A 20,498-nucleotide genomic window follows, 5' to 3' on the forward strand; every position below is an offset into this window, starting at 1 on the left:
AGAGGTCCATGATTCAAACAGTTCAGCCCTTCCTTTGAAGCAAGCCTAATCTGGCCTTCACGAAAGATCTCGTAAGGGTCTCATGAATACCAGCCAAATGCAGAATAAGGTTAATTCCTGGTCACGAGAGCCCTGGGCAGGCAGATAGATGCCGCTTGTGCGTGTTACAGAATATATCTTCGTGTCATTAGGACCGTCGCAGGACTGCCTGTTCTACCCGTTTTGTTCATCATATTTTGAGCTTCCTAGATGAAGTGACATCGCTTATCTCCTCGAAGGCAAACACCCTAAAATCTGTTTCTTCTTTGCTCTTCAGGAGAAAAGCTGCCCTTACATTCCTCCGAAGAAGCTCAAAATCTGATGGGCCAATCCGCAGGTAAAAAATAAAAGGCTTTAGGGAAATTTTGTAGGCTCTTTTCGTTGTGAAGAGAATTCTCTCTGGAATCAGACCTTGCCGCAGCTGATAGTCGTACTAAAATGCCTCCTTCTGTCATGTTGGTTAGAGGAAGTGATGGACTTTCAGTGAGCAAGATCAAGGGCAATTGGACGCAGTACAGGCCCCAGGTTACCCTGAGCTCTAGAGAAGACTAGGGCCTCTTGTAGTTTCGAATGGCATTTCAGGCTTAAAATAACCCTCTTTAAAAGGACACTTCTGCATTTTTTTTAAGCGCAGTGTTTGGTTCTTTCCATTTTCAGTTTTCTGCTTATCTGTGCAACTACACTTCTTTAACATCCCCACTCTATCCATAGGGTAGCCTGCATCTGTCTACGTGCCAGGCAAAAATTTACGGCCTGATGTTCACGGGAAATCTAGAGGATTTCCTCGTGGCCATGTTCAATTACATCAGTCCAAACAATGTACGGCATAAGGAAACAAACGTTAATTCTGATATGATCTGTTTTATGGGCATCACCATTATTTATTTGGTTTACTTCCATTCATGCCCCGCATTTCTCCCCAATGGCAAAGGGGCATATGTCATTCTTTTCTTTTATCTATATGACAACCATCTTCTGAGGTAGATTAGGTTGCGAGTGTGTAACTGGCCCAGGTTAGGCTTGCCAGGCCCATCCTCGAAGTGTGGATCCCCCAACCCCGATCCCCACCACCACCATCAATCCACTGGCCAGCAAGGGGTCTTATAAGCATTGTGCGAGGCCTAGCCCAACATTTCGGCCATGTTGCCAGCAAAGTGGTGACATCGCTTCTGGAGTACACCAGAAGTGATGTCATCCTGTCACTGGCAACTCGATAATGCTCTGGGACTTGAGCAAAAACTCTATGGTAAAATCATAGAGGATTTGCTGAAATACCAGAGTGGTGCCTTGTTGCACAGTGAGGTAATGATGCCATATATGGCACAGGTGGGACGTGAGTGACATCGTCATGTTAACCAGCAACGTGGCCGATATGCCAGGCTAGACCCTCCCGATGTTGGTAACCCCCTGGGCAATCCCAGCCCAGGGTTACCCAGCAAACCTCTGTGGTGAAGTGATGACGAAGCTTGTTCTCCCAGATTCTAATCTGACACTAACCAGTGAACCACACTGTGTAGACAGCTGGAATCTTATTAATTTAAACATTACCAGCTAAAATGCTTTTCCAGTCAATTACTATGTCGATAATATACTCATCACACTTTGACATGTTAGTAGCATGTAAATATTCTTCTCAGTTCAGCCTTTGCTTCTCTTTAAACTAGAAAGGACTGGCAAATGTGCATGGCTTGAGTTGTTTAACCCAGTCTTTCTCAGCCTTTTTACTGTTGAGAACCTCTGAAACATTCTTCAGGCTTTCAGAAACCCTAGAAGTGGAACAGTTGCACAGGATATAGTTCAGAAGCGTAGCTGTGTAGATGCCCAACCGGGGCCTTTCCACCCATCCCAGGCCCATCATTGGCCATTTTGGGAGGAGCGGGGTGGGTGAGCCAAGATGACTATATATGGTCATATAACCCGATAAATGTTTAACCAATCTGAAAAATATATAAAAAATAAATTAACTCCCACCCATTCAGGAAACACTTGCAGGGCTGTCGAGAAACACCAGGTTTTCATGAAAGCCTGGTTGATAAAGCCTGGTCTAACCCTATGCCTGTCTAGGCTGCCCAGCTGATTCCAATATTTCCAGAGATAAAGGGCATTGGTGGTGCCTGGAGAGGGTGACCAGGGTAGCCAGGGGCAATTTCGTCATTTGTGTACAAGAGGGGACTGGAGGAGGCAGAGTTTTTCCTGTTCTGCCTGTAGGAGTTCTGTTCCCCAGTAGGAGTAAGGATCACCTTATCACGCTTCTGTTACCCACAACCACTCCCAGCGATGTTGAGAGGGGAAAATTTTTTTTTTAAACCCTGTAGCTTTTTATGTGGCACCATGCCACTTCTGATTTAAAAAAAATCTGTGCCCCCGAGACAAAATGGCAGCTTTGTGGAAAGTGTGGTCCAAGAGACACTTCAGTTTTCTTTTGGGATCCATCTAGCAGGTGCTGATATACTTACGGTAAACTCTGGATAGAATCACAAGCCATTTATAGGGTTGCCAACCTCCAGGTTCTGGCTGGTAAACTCCCTGAGGTGGAGGTTGATCTCCAGGCTGCAGAGATCAGTTCTCCTGGAGAAAATGGCTGCTTGGGAGGCTGCTATAGCCCTAGACCCTGCAGAGCCCCCCCCCAAACTCTGCCCTTCCCAGGCTCCACCCACAAACCTCCAGGAATTTCTCAGCATGAAGTTGGCAACCCTACATAACCCTGAGGTTGACCTTTCCGTCCAGTTGTGTTTCAGTGCCTTTCTCCTTTTTTTAACACTCCTCATCACCCTTAATAACTTGCTGAATTGTTAAAAACAAGCTTCTGTCAAACACTGGTGTGTGTGTATGTGGCGGGGGGAGAGTTTTAAAATGGACTTGCAGTCCTAAGAAGAGGACTAACTTTAGTCCCAAATTCTTTTCCTTGGAAGTAGAATCCCTAGGATTAAATCCAATGTATTTCCAAGCTGAGGATCATCTCTCTAGCATACTGTGTCAACCACAGTTTCATATTATGTTACCAGGGTAGCCAGCCAATAGGTGGCTGGAGATCTCCAAGAAATACCTCTCTGTTTTCTCTCGAACAGCAGTTCTGTAGAAGTCTCTATGGTTCTTTGATGTTTATCAAAAAGGAGGAGTTTTCACCTCAGCCATGTATCACTCAGCATGGGAGTACACACCGCAAGAGGGTCGTGTGTGTGTTTGTGAGTGGAGACAGAGTGCGGATCAGTATGTCAGTCCAGAAATCCCTGCCCCGTGGATCTATTCCAGCAGCAAATGGATAAGGAACTGGGTCATAGGACTGCAACTATAACACAGACTGAATGGCCCTATCAGAATTACTGGACAAACAGAGCCCTCCCAATCAGAGTCAATGGGCTTAGAAAGGTATAACTGTTTAGGATGACACTGGAAGTCACGCTATCTGCCACTCCTTCTCACTTCAGGCCCACCTTTGCTGGTTTGTCTGTCATGGACCTGAAATTTTCCCTCCACCTGCAATTTTCATGCTCCTCTGGAGGCTGTGCTCATTGTAACTTGTTTCTGGACAAAATCTGAAACAAGAGAGACAGTTTTTCTCTCAGCGCCATCCCAGGAAGCTCGGCTCTTATCCTGCCATTTCCCCTGTTTCCCCTCAGGTTGAATCATTGGTGGTTCTGGTCAGATCTCAGTAGACAGTAATTTCCTAGTATCTGTCCTCCCACTGGACACGTCTCCCCCCCCCCCCCACATGCAGTTGGTATCAGTGTAGTGTGCAGCAAGTAATGGTGTGTATGTATATGTGTGTGTAAACTATCTGTTTTGGGCAGCCTGCACACAAAAGTCAGGCGGAGACCTCGAATACAGTGTGGGGGTACTAAGGTTGCCAGCTTCCAGGTGGGCACCAAGAACGAATGGACCCACCAGCTGCGTGAAGCCATACAGATAAAGAAACTGGTGTAGGCAAAAGTCCTTTTCTTCGTTTATTCAAATAGAATCAGAGCGGAGTCCAGATGCACAAACCGTTTTCAAACCAAAATTTTCATCGGTGGCTCACAAATGAATTCTTAACATATGTTCTTATTTTCTAGAAGAATGTGGGAATAGAATGAGCAGAAAAATGACCAACATTGTGTCCCCCATAGGTTGACTTGAGAGCCAACGGCCACTTAGATATTTGGAATTCTAGCAAACAAAGCTAAGAAAATATCATTAGAGAATCTTCTAGGAATTAAGGACAAATCTTAAGAAGGTGGGGCCTGGAGATCTACCAGAATTACAGCTGCCCTCCAGATGACAGAGATCAGCTCCCTCAGACAAAATGGCTGCTTTGGAGAGTTGACTTCATTATGTTCTATCCGGCTGGGGACTCTCCTTCCCAAACCCCGCCCTCTCCAGACCCCACCCCCAAAGCTTTGGATATTTCCCAACCCAAAGTTGATGTCCACTTTTTTAGACATAGCCTGCCCTTCCATCAAATTGGGGCATTTGTTGTTGGGGCATTTGTCTATGAGCTAAAAATATTACACTTCCAAACAGCCATAGGGTTCTGAGTGCTGGGCCCAGGATATAAGGCAACACGGATGGACAGCAAGATAGGGCAGGAATGATTTTATTTCCCCTGCACCAGCCTTTTTCAGCCTTTTGACCATGAAGGAACCTCTGAAATATTTTTTCATGCTTTGCGGAACCCCAAGAGTGGCGACATGCCCCTTCGGAGAAGTGGGTGCAGAAGTAAGATACAGGAACCCGCCAATCAGTTGAGCAATCCTTGTTGAGAAAGAGACTAAGCCTGTAGACCAGCAAGGAAAATGGCCTCCAGTGACTTCTAGTGATGTCACCAGCCATCAGAACTTCTGGGGGGAATTGTGTAACCCCCGGGGAGCTCTCGCACAACCCCGGGGTTCTATGGAACCCCAGCGGAGAATCCCTGCCTAACACACACACACATATAGGCAAGTTGGGGTGAGATTACGTACAATTGTGGAACCAGCTGTACAAGTCAAGCGATCACTGAGGCAATATTTGTTGGGGAGTCCTGGGGTTCTGTGTGTTAGGAAGTGCTTTCCTGGCTATTTTACCAAAGTGTCTTCCTCCCTTCCCCCTCCGGCCCCGGTGCAGCCTGAGAAATGCACAAGGTCTGTTATTTTGGTGAAATACCAGACAGTGAGCAGGACTTTCTCTTCCAGTGATAACCATTTTCCCTTGCATATGCCCAGGTTTGGATGCCAGTCCCCCGGCCAGTACTCATGAACTCACCATTCCCAATGATGTGAGTATCGCATCTCCGTACTCTCCATTGCCATCCGATAGGCTTGCTAGTCTTCAAATGACATCCGGTCCCGGCGAGGCCGCTGGAGAGAAGCCCGTCAGGTCCTTCCAGGCGTGTCATTTCAAGGCCTTTGTCGTCGTTGTCGTCCATGTGTCCATTGCCTGGCTCTGAGGCGTGAAACAGGAGATTGGGATCATGGGGCGGTGGGCTGGGGGGGGGGCTGTGTTTTCTAATGTAGTGCTTCTGGGATTTGCCCTTATTCACCATGCTCGGTGGCTGTTCCTCTTGATAGCGTGAGGGAAGGTCACAACCAGTAACTCCCTCAGCAGCTTGCCAAGAGGCATTATGAGATGGGAAGGGAATCGTTTCTCTTGTCTTTTCCTCTCCTGGACTCTACCCTGTTGTTTGGTGACCTCATCCACGTGGTTTATTGTGGACAGACCCCAAGGAGAGTTGAAAAGCAACTTGATTACATGTGATCTGGAAAGGGGGGAAAGGCCCACCTTATTTGGCGGGGAGGGGTGGCGGCAAAGGAGAGCAACAACAAGGGTCTGTTTCTCAGTTTAGTGTGATAGTTCCTCGGGGTGTGGGGGGGGTGATGTAATATCCACCATCCTCAGCCCAAGGCTCAAACCTTGTAGTCTAAGGTGTTAAGTTTACGGGTTCAGTAGATGCAGATGCAGTATTTTCGGTAATCCAACTCTTTATTAACACCAACCAAACTCTGAAAAACTAACACACAACCTAATGCACTTTTATACACTGGGCTTCCCACCAAACAACCTGATTGGCTCTTAACAGAGCCTTGCAATTGGACTATAACCTATACATCTCATTGGATACAACAAATAAGCAAAAGTGGTTGTTCATTTGTTATATTACAATCCTTGCCTTAGAACAGCCTTTCTCAACATTTCTTTTTACCATTGAATCATAGAATCATAGAGTTGGAAGGGGCCATGCAGGCCCTCTAGTCCAGCCCTCTGCTCAATGCAGGATCATAGAATCATAGAACCATAGAGTTGGAAGGGGCCATGCAGGCCCTCTAGTCCAGCCCCCTGCTCAATGCAGGATCAGCCTAAAGCATCCATGATCCTTGAACTGCTCAGCCAAACAGAAACCTTGCTGGGCAAAAAAACCCATAAAGCTTGCCTATTTTATAAAAAAAAAAAGCGGGGCCCAGAATAATATCTATCTGAAGGAAAACAGGATGGGGGGGGCAGAGGGACAGATTTGCAAGGGACCATCTTCCACCACATGTCAATTGTGCCCTCCACATACACTGCCCTGGTCCCACATTCTGATTACCTTAAGAATTTCCATTTCCTAATTCTATTCTAAACTAGCTTAGCTTCTCCGATATCCCCCCCCCCCTTGATCCTTCTGGTTCTTTTATGTTAGGCCCATCATGTTTACATTCCAGAAGCCGAGTCTAAAACCATCTGTTCAGTTTGGGATAGGTTTTTTTGTGTGTGTAAATGAAAACGGACGCCTCGGTACAGCAAAACAAAATCTGTCCAGACTATTTAGCAGCACAGCTCTATGAAATGAATTTCAGGTTGCTTTTATTTTTTTAATGGTGATCAAGAGTGGTATTTCTCAGGAGAACATATTTAGATGAATTTGTTTTCTAGGCCCTCTACCGCAGCTTTCTCCAACTTTTTTAACCTCGAGAAAACCCTGAAATATTCTTCAGGCTTTTGAGAAACCCCAGAAGAGGTGTGATCGTACAGAATGTAGTTGGGAAGCAGAGCTGTGGACACGCCCACCTGGGGCCCCTCCCATTCCCACCCCCTCCAGGCCCATCATTGGTTGTTTTGGGGTGGGTGGGTTGACATGACCATATACGGTCATATCACCCAAGAAATATTTAACAAATTTTAAAAATATATATTTAAAATTAATTAACTGCCACCCATATGGGAAACCTGTCAAGAAACACCAGGGTTTCACGAAACCCTGGCTAAAAAAGCCTGCTCCAGTGGGCTGGTGGAAATATCATTTTGAGGCCTTCTTTCTCCTCACCGAAAACATAGAGTGAGTGTTGGGTGCCCACATAAATGTGCAGCTGGGCTTGCATGCTTCTTTTGACTTAAACAAAATGGGAGGATCATGCCAAACTAGCGTTCATGAGACGCCCCACTGGAATTGGGGTTGCATGCCTCCGGGGGGGGGGGGGGGGCTGGAGATTTCTGTAGACTTCCAGACCACAGAGCTCAGTTCCCCTGGAGAAAATGGCTGCTTTGGGGAGTAGACTCTATGGCATTACACCACGTGGTTTGTAAAATTATGCCTTCAGAAAGTGGGTGCAGGTTTGGTTCATAGAAGCCCTTCTGAAGGAACAGCATCCCTATGGGGAGAAGAAGGGAGAGTAATTCCTGCTGATCCTTCCCTCCCTGCAGTCCCACACTTTGTCCCCGCCCCCTCCCCCCCACATGGGTAGTCAACTGCAGTGGGAGAGAGAAGCAGGGAAATTGCCTTATTCTAGAAGCCCTACTAGCCCAGCACGGAGACACAATCTAGGATAGCCTTTTCCAACTCTTTGACCATGGAGGACCCCCTGAAATATTTTTCCAGTTTTGAGGAGTCCCGGAACCAGACCAGCTGGCCACACTTCCCTGTCACACCCAAGGAGGTCTGAGGGGGAGATAAAGGAGAGTTTGAGGCAGGAGTAGGCATCTAGGCTTCACCCCCCTTTCCCAGGCAAGGTAAGCAGGTGAGAATATTGCCCCCAAGTCAATGGAATCAGCCAGTTCCTTGCTTTCTTGGCAAAGTTGGGAAGAGCTTGTGTCCGAATTTATTAAGGCAGGATATAGAGGAAAGGCCGGGGAGCTCTTGGGGAGCTCTCATGGATCCCTGCTCTAGGATGATCTGTGATGCCTTCAAACAGGCCACGGTGTTAGGAAAAAGAGCAGGCCCCACCCACCGTTTGGCATGCCCTTCCAATCAATACTTAATGGTTGGCATGAAATATGTCACATGTCTTTCAAGTGTCAATTCTCTGTGTGAAAAAGGAAGGAGTTGAGGTTAAAAAAAAGGTGTGAGTCCTGCCATGGATTTTCCCAATGTGAATTCTCTGTGCAACTGACAACAAACAGAATTGGCCGCTAGCAGGGCTGAAGAATTCTCCTGCTTTAAAAAAAAGGAAGGTTGTAAAATCACATTGAAGTAGAGCAGGGAAAATAAATAAGATGTCTGGTCACCCCTGTACTACTTTCTCCACCTGCCCCCATAAAAATTTCCTGGCTACAAACCTGGGCCTTTTCTGCACGCAAAAGATAATGCACTTTCAATGCTGTTTGGAAGTAGATTTTCCTGATCTGCACAGGAAAATCCAGCTGCCAAAGCACATTGAAAATGCATTATCTTATGTGTGCAGAATGGGCCCTGGTTTCAATGTTTGTGTGATCCTGGCTGGGCTTGTCCCTAGCCTTACAGAACCCGTCTGCCCTCTCTCTCCTCACTGAACCCCTGTATGTTAGTCCCCTCTAATGCCCTTCTCCTGCCCTTTCTTTGCACTGTTGCTTTGTCATCCAGAAATCTCCCCCATCTCTTACTTCTTTCACCCCTCCAGATCCTTCATCTCTTCTCATTCAGCCACCTTTACCAGCACAGTTCTCCCAAAATGTCACCTTCTTTCAAAAATCTCCCAGTTCTAATTCAGGCTCCTTGGTTTTACAGGTTCATTCTGTAAGACTGTCTGCCCTGTTTGTATGCCTGAGAATTTCCCAATTTTTAATTCAGACTAGCTTCAAAGCCCGTTCCTAAGAACAGGCCTTGAAAGGGTCTCTTTCCCTAGCCCCTGGCCAGGCAGCTTAAGGTGGCTTTGGGCTGCAGCTCGCAGCCAAATCAAGTGGGGTAGGCGGGGGCTGGGCAGCTTGTTAGCAGGGCAGAAACAGAGATCCTTAGCAGGTAGTCAGCAGGCCGGGAGGCTCTCGTCAGCAGGCCCAGCCTAAAAGGCCACGAGGCCCTCGTTAGCAAGGCCTCCACCCCGACCCTTTGCCCAGGGCCCTCCCTCCTTACCTGCTGCTGGCTCCAGGCACTGAAAGCAAAGAGACTAGAGTCCAGGGATGGAGGGTGGGAGCTGCAGGGGCAGGGCCAATCAGGACAAAGCTGGCTGCACCCTGATTGGCCCTATTCCAACTTGAACAGCCGGACACGTCCCACCCCGTAGGCTGTTTCAGAAATATATACAGGAACAACAATGCATAAGAGTTGTGATGCTGATTCACTTCCTTGTTCTGAAGCAGTATCCCCACCCTGCTCCTTAGCAATTCCATGACATTGATAAACCCTCCGGCCCAGCTGCCTCCTGTCTCCTTTGAACACACGTGAAGCTGCCTTATTTTGAATCAGGCCATTGGTTCATCAAAGTCAATACTCTCTGTTCAGGCTGACAGAGGATCTCCTGGGCCTCAGGTAGAGGTCTTTCACATCACCTCCAGTCTGGTCTTTTTAGAAGAAGAGCCGTTTTTTGTACCCCGCTTTTTACTACCCGAAGGAGTCTCAAAGTGACTTCCTTTCCCCACAGCAGACTCCCTGAGAGGTAAGTGGGGCTGAGAGAGCTCTGAAAGAACTGTGTATGGCCCAAGGTCACCCGGCTGGCTTCATGTAGAGCAGTGGTCCCCAACCTTTATGAGGCTGGGGACCGGCAGGGCATCGGGCCGCGCCTGCGCGGGCCACGCCCACACATCAGGGCGCGGCCCGGCCCTGATTCCCTCTCCCTGCCCTCCCGCAGTAAGAAGCTTCCCGGGCCGCAAGCTTGCGGCCTGGGAAGTTTTTTACTGCGGGGGGGGGCGGGGAGAGGGAGCCGCGGCCCGGCGCCATGGCCTTTGCGGCCCGGCACCAGGCCGCGGCCCGCAGGTTGGGGACCACTGATGTAGAGGAGTGGGGAATCAAGCCCAATTCTCTGGATTATAGGCTGCCACTCTTTAACCGCTTCACCACGGTGGCTTTCATATCCTACAGAAAGAGAGTAAATTCAGTTTGGGGAAGGGGTTTTTGTAGCAGAGGAAGTGGTCCCAGAACGAAAAGATCTGGGAAGAACAAAGAAGAATGGGGAGCCTTTTACACTTATACATATGCTTTCCATGGCATTGTAAGTAAATCCTGAGGTATACCAGCATCAGTGGAGACAGACATTTGGAGTCCCTGAAAGGAATAATTCTGTCTGCATGTAAGGAGTGGCAAAACCGTATTCTGTTTACATTTCTTAGTTTGGGTTTTACGATTCATGCCACTAACTTAGGAACATCTCAACATGAAGGCCTTGCCAGGCTGAGTAATACTCCTACACCTGTGATGAGGGGGTAGTCTCTAGGGTGATGGTTGGAGATCAGCTGGAATTCCAGCTTGTCTCCCAAGTAATAGAGACCAGTTTCCCTGGAGAAGATAGCTGCTCTAGGAAACGGACTCTGTGACATTATGCCCCACTGAGGGCCCTCTCAGCCCAAAATTCTGCCTTCTGCCCTTAAAGGCTCCAGGAATTTTCCCAACCAGACCTGGTAACCCTACCAACACTTCTCCCAGTCCACACCCACTCAAGGAATCCTCAGTGATTCGCCTCATTTGATGTCCCACCAAGTCTTGCTCCCCACTCCCCATTGACTCAAAGTTGTGCTTCTCTCAGTGTTAAAACTGAAACTATCCACTTGGATCTCTTCCCTTCTGCCACTGTTTCTCACCCAGTCCCCCCTTCCACATCTCCAACATTTTCCACATGTCACCTGACTGCTCTGTTGACCTCATCCATCCCCCGCCCCCCCCCCAATATATGCCCCTTTGGTCCTAGGCCTTCCCAACTTTTATCTTTTGCCATCTCCTGCTATTTCCTTTTCATCACCTAGTGTAGGGGTACTCAAACTGCAGCCCTCCAGATGTCCATGGACTACAATTCCCATGAGCCCCTGCCACTTCACTGTCAGGGACTCATGGGAATTGTAGTCCATGGACATCTGGAGGGCCGCAGTTTGACTACCCCTGACCTAGTCTGTCTAAGGCAGGGGTGGTCCAACTGTGGCTCTCAAAATGTCCATGGACTACAATTCCCATGAGCCCCTGCCATGTGCCATTATAGTCCATGGACATCTGGAGTGCCACAATTTGGCCATCCCTGATCTAACACAACTCCACTGGCTTCTCTCCTCTGGCCATCAATATACCCCTTTCCTTACATCCTTAAAAAGCCATTCTTCGTCTCATCCTCTGTCTCCAAATGCCATTTGGTTTTCTTACGTCCTTGGCCTCCAAATTCCTAACTCACACTGCTTACTTCTGTTGCCCTCATCGTCTTTCCCTCAACCTTTTTTATTCCTGCAACCTGGTTTCTGACCGCTGTGCTCCACTACAGCTGCTCTCTAACAGAACTTAGGTCCAACCTTCTCCCTACCAAATCCATTGAACCTTGATCATTTTATTGCCTTCATCTATACCACACCTTTTCTCTCCAAAGCAGATTACTGCATTCTCCTCTCCTCCATTTTATCCCCACAACACCCTTGTGAGGTGTGTGAGGCTGAGAAAATCAACCAGCAAGTGTCTGTGGCATGAGTGGAGATTCGAACCTATTTGTTCCACATTCGAAATCCAGCACCACTACAACACTGTGACTCCATCCGCATCATTCTTGACTTCCCTTGATGTTTTTGATACAGTTGACCTTATTGGCAGAGTTGGAATAAGCGTAGACAGATGAAATAGTTTTACTTAGAAGAGAAACAACTTTGTACAGAAGAGAGATTCCTTACTGCCTCACTGTCCTGTCCTGTTGTTCATTCTGTCTGTTGCTTTGCAGGCAAGTACGTAGGAAGTAGGGATGGGCCCAGAAAAAAAAAATTCAGTACATTTCAGATTCAGGCCGAATCGAGTCAACCAAATCCAAATCACCCAAATTATTGGTTCGGATTCAGAGATTCAGGATCAGACGAATTGATTCGGCACCATTAAAGTCAATGGGAAATTTTGCTTTTTCATCTGTTCTGTGCTCTGGGGGGGTGTGGCAGTTTGAAGTAGATGCACCAAATTTACAGCAATGCTGTGTCACGCTCCCCTCAAAGGAGACCGCAAGTTTTAAAAAGATTGTACTAGGGGATCCAAATTTATGGACACCCGAAAAGGGTGCCCCCATCCAACTTCCATTGTTTCCTATGGTGAGAAAAAAAGAGATTCTCTGATCTTGTCTGGTTTGTTCTGGAGGCAAGCAGGGAGGATATGTGCTCACAGGAGCAGGAAGTCTCCCATTGAGCCAATCAGGACACAGAGATTATATGAAAAATATCAAGACGTTTGTGACCTAAACATCCTAACTATACATCTCCTCTGCTGCCCCCTGCAGGCCATTCCACATATCCTGTTCAATCATGCATGCTACAGGTCTTGCATATTCCAACAGATCGTTGGCTTCTCCTTTACTCCCTTCACCCCTTTGTTTTCCATGACTCTTGCCCAGCTGGTTCTCTTTCTATCTGCCCAGTCACTCACTGGGCATTTCCCCTGGGAGAAGCTCTTCTTCCTCTTCCTCTCTCTTAATTCTTTTATAGCCTCTGACTTTAACATAAATTTCCAGGGCTTTCTGTATCACCTAAATGCAGGTAGCTCCCAGCTCTTTCTCAGCTCTCCTGAATGCTCTTCTGCCATCCAGTTCCAAAACACTTGCTGTCTGTTGACTATTTCCGCACTAGATCTCTCATCACTCCATGATACTAAATATGTCCCAGGCTGAATCGTTTCTATCTTTCCTCTCAAGGTTTTCTCTTCTCTTACAGATTGTAAGAGGGTTGGACTAGATGACCCATGAGGTACCTTCCAACTGTATCATTCTACGATTCTATGATTCTATGAGATGCCATATCTATCAACAATGTCACTACCTACCCTGTAGAAGAGGTGTTAACACCTTCTTTATTTTATTTTATATTTAAGACATTTTAGCCTACCTTTCCCTGATAAATGGTTGGTTGTGATATTAGCAATGAATATAAACATTTTAACACACAATATGATCTAAGATGAACTAGAACAGGCTGCACAATTTCACATGACATTATTTTTGGTAGATCAAGATGTGGTCAAAGCTTAGCAAACTAGGCAACAAACAATGGGGAGGGTATTCCGCAGCTGAGGTGCCACCACCAAAAAGATTCTGCCTGCAGCTACCTGCTGAGGTGAGGTGGGGACAGATGGAGCAGAGCCTTTGATACTGATCTTAATTGACATGCAGGCTCTTATATGATCAGGTGGCCCATTCCCCTGGTCCTAGATCATTTAAGGGAATAATAATATGGACCAGGATCTTACATTTGACTAGAGCCAGTTTGGTGTAGTGGTTAGGAGCACGGACTTCTAATCTGGTGAGATGGTGATCTTGGGCTCGCCATGGCACTGATAAAGCTGTTTTGACTGGGCAGTAATATCAGGGCTCCCTCAGCCTCACCTCCCTCACAGGGTGTCTGTTGTGAGGAGAGGAAAGGGAAGGCGATTGTAAGCCACTTTGAGACTCCTTCGGGTAGAGAAAAGCGGCATATAAGAACCAGCTCTTCTTCTTCTAGAACTGGTGATCAATAACTAACAGGATAAAAGGAAAGAGAGGAATATCACCCAGGGAGCTTCATTACGGCTAAGCAGGAATTGGACCTCAACTCTACCACAACCCTGCCTGTCACTCAGTCCCTTAAACCAGACCAACTTCGTATAACTTCACTAGTTTGTTTTAGAGTTAGTGACATAGAGTCCAGTAGATTAACACTCAGAGGACAGAGGAAGGATTATCTGATAGATTCAGATTCGTATCCCAGGATAAAACTGTGAGAAGATTGTGGTCCAGCTATTCATTGGGATCACCAGCACCCCTTTCTCTGAAACGACATCTTACAGTTAAAAATCAACTTTTATTTAACACTTTTGTGGTTTGGATTTGCCTTTATTTTTTAGTGGGCCTTTTGTGTTCAAAAAGTTTGGCCGTGTATTTTCCTTAAAAACTTGTTTCACGCTTCATGAGAAGGTGCCTGTTTCTGTTTGTTGTTCCTGCTTGGAAGAGTTCTGCCTAGGACCATTTATGCACTGGGAACTTCACTGCCCCAGCTCCTGCGCAGGAGCACAAATCAGGGACCGATAAGGTGCACCAGGGCAAATGCACCCCCGTGTGGGTGCAGGAAGAAGTGGGGCAACCTGCCATGACTAAAACTCCAGCCTGCAGTCCGGCATGAAACCTCCAGTGCGTAAATGGTCTAGGAGAAGCTTGGCGTGTCTGTAGCAATGAACTGACAGGCACTTGTATTACCTGTCCTTTAGAGCAGGGGCAGTCAACCTGTGGTCCTCCAGATGTTCATGGACTACAATTCCCATGAGTCCCTGCCAGCATCTGCTGGCAGGAGCTCATGGGAATTGTAGTCCATGGACATCTGGAGGACCACAGGTTGACTACCCCTGCTTTAGAGGACAGATTTCCTGAGACTAATGCAGCCTTTCTCAATTTTTTGAGCAATTGAGAAACCCCCAAAATGTTCTTCAGGCTTCTTCATGCAGAATATCATTGGGATGCATAGCTGGGTACACGCACACCTGGGGCCCCTCCCCTTCCCACCCACTCCAGGCTCATTATTGGCTATTTTGGGAGAAAGGAGTGAGTCAGCATGACCATACTTGGTCACTAGGGGCAAAGCCCATTGTATCCCAGAATGCAATGGGGTGCTAGGATCTCCAGGTGAAGGGAGGGAGGGGAGGGAAGGAGAAAGGGGATAAAGAAGGGGGAAGAAAGGAAGGAAAGAAAGGGGAAGGAAGGAAGGAAGGAAGGAAGGAAGGAAGGAAGGAAGGAAGGAAGGAAGGAAGGAAGGAAGGAAGGAAGGAAGGAAGGAAGGAAGGAAGGAAGGCAAATGAGAGGGAAGGGAGGAAAGGGGTAGGAAGCTCAAAGGTGGCACAGGTGAGGCCACAGCTGTTCTACCCCCCAGCCCCTGCCTGCCAGCTGGCCGCACAGGCAGCCAAGCATGAGGCTCAGAAGCAAGCTGGGGCCATGGGCAAGAGAGTGGATGGGCAGGTGGCAGGGATGGCTAGCATCCTGGCTCCCCCCAGCCTCCCTCCCGACCTCCCCATGGCAGCTGGGAAACCACGTGGAGCCAAAGCTGTGACTCGCCTCCCCCTCCCAGCCACCACCCATCAGGTAGTCAGCTTCTGCATGGCAGGGCAGCACCTGCCTAGGCTGCGCAGCCGTCTAAGCACACAGCTCAAAGGCAGTCGGGGCAGGTGGCGGGGAGGGCTGGTGTCGTGGCCCCCGCAGGTTCCATCCTACCTCCCCATAGCAGGCAGCCACCCTGGCACCAAGGCCAGGGCTGGTGCTCTCCCCAGCTACCTGATTGGCCGTTTATTCGATGGCCAGCCAATCAGGTATGTGATGAGACCTAACTCCTCCCACCATCCCTTTCTAGCTTTATTTATGTTACAGATATCACCCAATAAATATTTAAGAATTAAAAAATATATTTAAAATTATTTGGGGAATCCTTGCAGTGCCGTCAATAAACCAGAGTTTCATGAAACCATGGTTGAAAAAACCTGAGCTAATGGTGTGACTCAGGGTGTAAAATTAACAACCTTCTCATGCTTACTACTTATGGCCACCCGTCCACTTCTGCTCCTTCACAGCAAAGTCTTTGCTGCCCTCATGTCCTCACAGGATGTGGAGACTGAGATATGGACACGCTTTCTGATTTGTTCGCAAGCTTGGCGGAGTTTTGTATAATCCCTGTGACGTGGAGAAATGGGAGCTCCCTCACCTCTGTGCTTCACAGCCCTTGTCCATGTGTTACCATAAAGTTCTAGGAGAGGGGATGGGCTCTAAAGGACCCCCTAAATATGTGATATCAGGCCATATAATGGTCCATCCCACCTTGACTAAGGCACACTTTGTGTACATAGATTTGCAGGGGTGGCCAAACTGTGATTCTCCAGATATCCATGGACTACAATACCATGAACCCCCGCCAGCATGATTCTGGCAGGGGCTCATGGGAATTGTAGTCCATGAACATCTGGAGAGCCACAGTTTGGCCATTCCCAGGTGCCACTACACTGTCAGTGGGGAAGGGGGCGCTCTCCCCCTTCATGTAACCAAACTCAGATGAGCATCCTGCATGCTGACATCACCCAGAAGTGACATTGGCACACCTCACACACTGGAGGTGACACTCTGGATTTTGGGGAAACTCTATGATAAAAATATTGTCCTCAAATCATAAGAGTTTTGCCCCAAAAACAGAGTGTCGCCCCCAATAACTTCCGGGTCCCAATGAGAGTGTGTGCATGGGGGGGGGGGGGAGAACTAGAATCACTGTGAAAGTAGGTATTTTAGGGGAGATTTCCTCCTGCCTCCTGAAACCCCCAAATCAGGGGAAGCAACCCCAAAGTGAGCGTTTCTGTAGATAAAAGACTGATCCCCAAGTTTAGAAAGTAAACAGTCACAGAGGTCAAAATGCTTTCGTTGTAATAAGAAAATTACCCGTGGGAGCCTCTACATCAGGGGTAGTCAAACTGCGGGCCTCCAGATGTCCATGGACTACAATTCCCTTGAGCCCCTGCCAGCAAACGCTGGCAGGGGCTCATGGGAATTGTACTCCATGGTCATCTGGAAGGCCACAGTTTGACTACCCCTGCTCTAAGTGATAGCTTGGGGCAGTAGGAGAGTGGCGAAGTACAGCTCTCTTGAGTATTGGAATTGAGAAAGGAACCTTGGTCAGAGGTGTCTGGAAATCTCTGTAATGTTTACGTTCATACTAGAGGAGCCGATTTAAGAAGCCTCCCATGCTGTTTTTCCCTAGCTAATAGGTTGCATAATCGGACGCCAAGGGACCAAAATCAATGAAATTAGACAGATGTCTGGAGCACAGATCAAAATCGCCAACGCCACAGAAGGTTCATCGGAACGCCAAATTACCATCACAGGAACCCCAGCAAACATCAGCCTTGCCCAGTACCTCATCAATGCCAGGTGAGCGGTTCTAATGAAGGCCATGGTCATCCTCTAGCTTCCTCTCCACGACCAGCTTTTGGTGTAAAAGGCGTGGACACCCTCCAAGAGGAACATCTCTTGGACACAAGTCGTCATGAGCTAGACACAGTTTGAGTCCAGCAGCACCTTTAAGTCCAACAATTTTTTATTCAAGGTATAAGCTTTTGTGTGCACACACACTTCTTCAGAAACCGACATGCATTTGCACACGGAAGATTATACCTTGAATAAAACTTTGTCTTAAAGGAGCCACTGGACTCAAACTTGGTTCTTGTGCTCCAGCCCAACAGGGCTACCCACCTGAATCTAAAGTCATGTGCTGGTTCCTCTTGGACTTTGGCACACTTGGTAAAACCATCAGCGGAGTCTACAGAGTCTACTTCATCTACTGAGTAGCTTAGTTTATCTGCTTTCCTGTGGTGTAACACATGGACAAGACCCCCCAAAAGCTGGACTTCTCTAGCCATCTTAGGAGATTCTGAGATGCAGAGAGTAAGGACTCTGATTAGGAGAGTCCTAACAGTGATTTCATCAATGTCAAAGATGTTCCAATCCATCCCCTCCATGCCAAAGAACCTTCTTTCTCAGTTATTTGAGTTCTGCAGCTTCACATGCTACAATAAGGTTATTTATTTAGAAAATCATAATGCCACTTTTCCACAAAAAATTCTCCAAGTTCAACATCTGTCTGTCTGTCCGTCTGTCCATCTATGCATCCATCCATCAATCTATGCATCCATCATTCCATCCATCTTTGCCGAGATGATATTTCTACATTATTTAAGGAAATTGGACTATTAACTGGCAGAAGGGTATCTACCTACCTATCATCCATCCATCCATCCACCCACCTATCTGTCCTTCCTTCCATCCATCCACCCACCCACCCACCCACCCACCCACCCATCCATCCATCCATCCATCCATCCATCCATCCATCCATCCACCCATCCATCTCCTGCCTTTCTCCTTTGCAGAATTGAAGGCAGCTTACAATGTAAATGAAACAATAATAAAAAAAACAAATAAAGACAATATAAATACAACAACTAGGCTGAGAGTGTGTGACTGGAGAAAACGGCTGCTTTGGAGGGTGGAGGCCATAGCATTATACTCCCTACCTCAAATCCTGCCCACTCCTGGCTCCACTCCCAAAGTCTCCAGGTATTTTCCAACCCAGACCTGGCAGCTCTAACGGTTCTTCAGATTAGAGTCTACTGCGTTTAAGCCCTATCCCAGGCTCTTCAGATTAGAGAGGATGACTACAGACCAGCATTACTGGCAAACTGGCCTGGGTAGTTGTATCACGGGGTCTGTAATAAACATGTCATCTTGTGGACACCTTTAAACACTTTTCTTTCCATCCCTTTCTACCTTCCTCTGTTCTAGGCTGACGTCTGAGGTCACTGGAATGGGTGCGCTCTAAATTTCTACCTGTCTTATTTCACCGTGCATCATCTGACCCTATCAAGCCAATGACTCTTCACCCAGCCCCTATACTTCCTTGCTCTATCTCTTTGAATACTTTTTTCTTTGGTAACAAATATATGTGAGTGCGGATCTATGTGCATATATGCCCATGTCTATGCACACGTATTGCACATTCGCATACCGAGCTTCTCTATAAATTGCATTCTGTGCTCCTGATTCTGTTCCTAATTTTTTTTTTAAATTTCTGCTGCGGATCCGTCTATGTTTCAGATGTACAGTGCTAATTATTTGCAATAGGCATTGCTGGAGTTTCTCTTGGCCAGGTTTCAGAAGAAGGTCTTGCTAGTCTCTGTTTAGCTCTATTTAGCTAACACAATTACCTTAGCTTTTTTGTTTTGTTTCCATTTTAAATTTTGTTTTAACGGCTCCCATAGTAGGGGAGATCTCTGGCCTCGTCTAGAGCCATGGCAGCTTGGAAATAGCCCTCTCCCCCGTCCTTCCCCATTGTCCCACTGCCTCCGTGTCCTTCCTGCCCTTGGCGACCTGGACACTTTTGACATTATGTCCTGAAGAATGTGGCCTGTTGGGAGCGGAACATGTCTGAGCCAGGGGATATAAGCAGGGTTGTCCCAGCTGGTTCCCACATGGTTTCCGTCACTTCGAGGGGGGCAGAGCCAAAGCAAACCATCATTGGTAACAAGCAGAGAACAGGGTGAGGGGGGGGGTGGGACGGGAGGGAGTGTTTCTTTAAATATAGAAGTTAAATCACTGGGAATGGAGATGCTGGAAGTGTGACAGGGATGGCTGCAAATGTTTTTGAAGTGACATCCCACACACTTAGCTCAGGATACTCCAGACTCTGTGAGCCAGCTGTGTTTGCAATTGTTTGTATTCAATAAATGTCTGTGCAGCTCTGCTAGGAACAGCCTCTGTGTCTGGTCTCTGTATTCTCCTTCGTGGTCTCTTCAGTTCATTCTGGATCCTTTAATTACCCTTCGTGCCAGGGAAGCTCAGAGCTACTGATACTATTTGCCCTTCATGCCAGGCAGGATGAGAGCTACCGAATCTATTTGCCCTTCATGCCGGGCAAGCTGAGAGCTACCGAATCTATTTGCCCTTCATGCCGGCCAAGCTGAGAACTACCGAATCTATTTGCCCTTCATGCCGGGCAAGCTGAAAGCTACCAAATCTATTTGCCCTTCATGCCGGGCAAGCTGAGAGCTACTGATTCTATTTGCCCTTCAAGGGAGAGGCTGTGGATCCTGTGGCCATTTTGCATGCCATAAATTTAGCGTAATACCTGCCCCCTGAAGACACTATATTCCGGGCGCTCCACATGACATTGCCAACCTCCAGCGCCCAGACAGCAAACCTCTCGGGATATCCGCCATTTTAAAGCGTGAGTTGGTGAATCCCCAAAAGTGGATTCACCAACCTAAAAAGTGATTTCCCCCAGCGAAAACTAGCAGGCCACCAGGCAAAGAAAGATATGGAGTCAAAGCACTATCTCCGCCTCCAATGTCCCACCCTCGCACCCACCTCCCTCTCCCCGCTTCCCGGGATGGGAAATCCTTTTTAAAAATAGAGAAGTATTTAATTTTAAACAATTGGTGGGTATTGGGGGACCTTTAAAAAGGGGAGAAAGGGGATTGACTTCCTGGGTTGATTGACAGGTGGAAGAGAGTCATGTATAAAGCATGTTGCTATCTTCCGCTTGTAGAGGGTGAAAACCACAAAACGGCAGCAGACTACAGCAAGACAGCAAGAAGGTGAGGAGTGTATGGGAGGCCCTTGTTA

The 20,498-nt window shown here is 47.5% G+C and overlaps 1 protein-coding gene across 22 annotated transcripts in view; it reads left to right on the forward strand.

Annotated features, from left to right (window-relative positions):
- Positions 1 to 19,415, forward strand: part of PCBP3 (poly(rC) binding protein 3) — a 91,883-nt gene extending 72,468 nt beyond the window's left edge. For 11 of the 22 annotated variants that reach the window (XM_077313829.1, XM_077313811.1, XM_077313872.1 and 8 more), the window contains 4 exons: positions 317 to 376; positions 5,220 to 5,272; positions 17,080 to 17,249; positions 18,660 to 19,415. In XM_077313829.1, the coding sequence (XP_077169944.1) occupies positions 317 to 376; positions 5,220 to 5,272; positions 17,080 to 17,249; positions 18,660 to 18,696 (320 nt within the window). In that variant the 3' untranslated portion in view covers positions 18,697 to 19,415. The remainder of the gene's footprint in view (positions 1 to 316; positions 377 to 5,219; positions 5,273 to 17,079; positions 17,250 to 18,659) is intronic. The other 11 variants (XM_077313854.1, XM_077313864.1, XM_077313890.1 and 8 more) reach the window with 4 other exon arrangements.
- Positions 19,416 to 20,498: the final 1,083 nt, after the last annotated feature.

Source organism: Paroedura picta, chromosome 1, assembly GCF_049243985.1.
Source record: "Paroedura picta isolate Pp20150507F chromosome 1, Ppicta_v3.0, whole genome shotgun sequence".
NCBI classification, from domain to species: Eukaryota; Metazoa; Chordata; class Lepidosauria; order Squamata; family Gekkonidae; genus Paroedura; species Paroedura picta.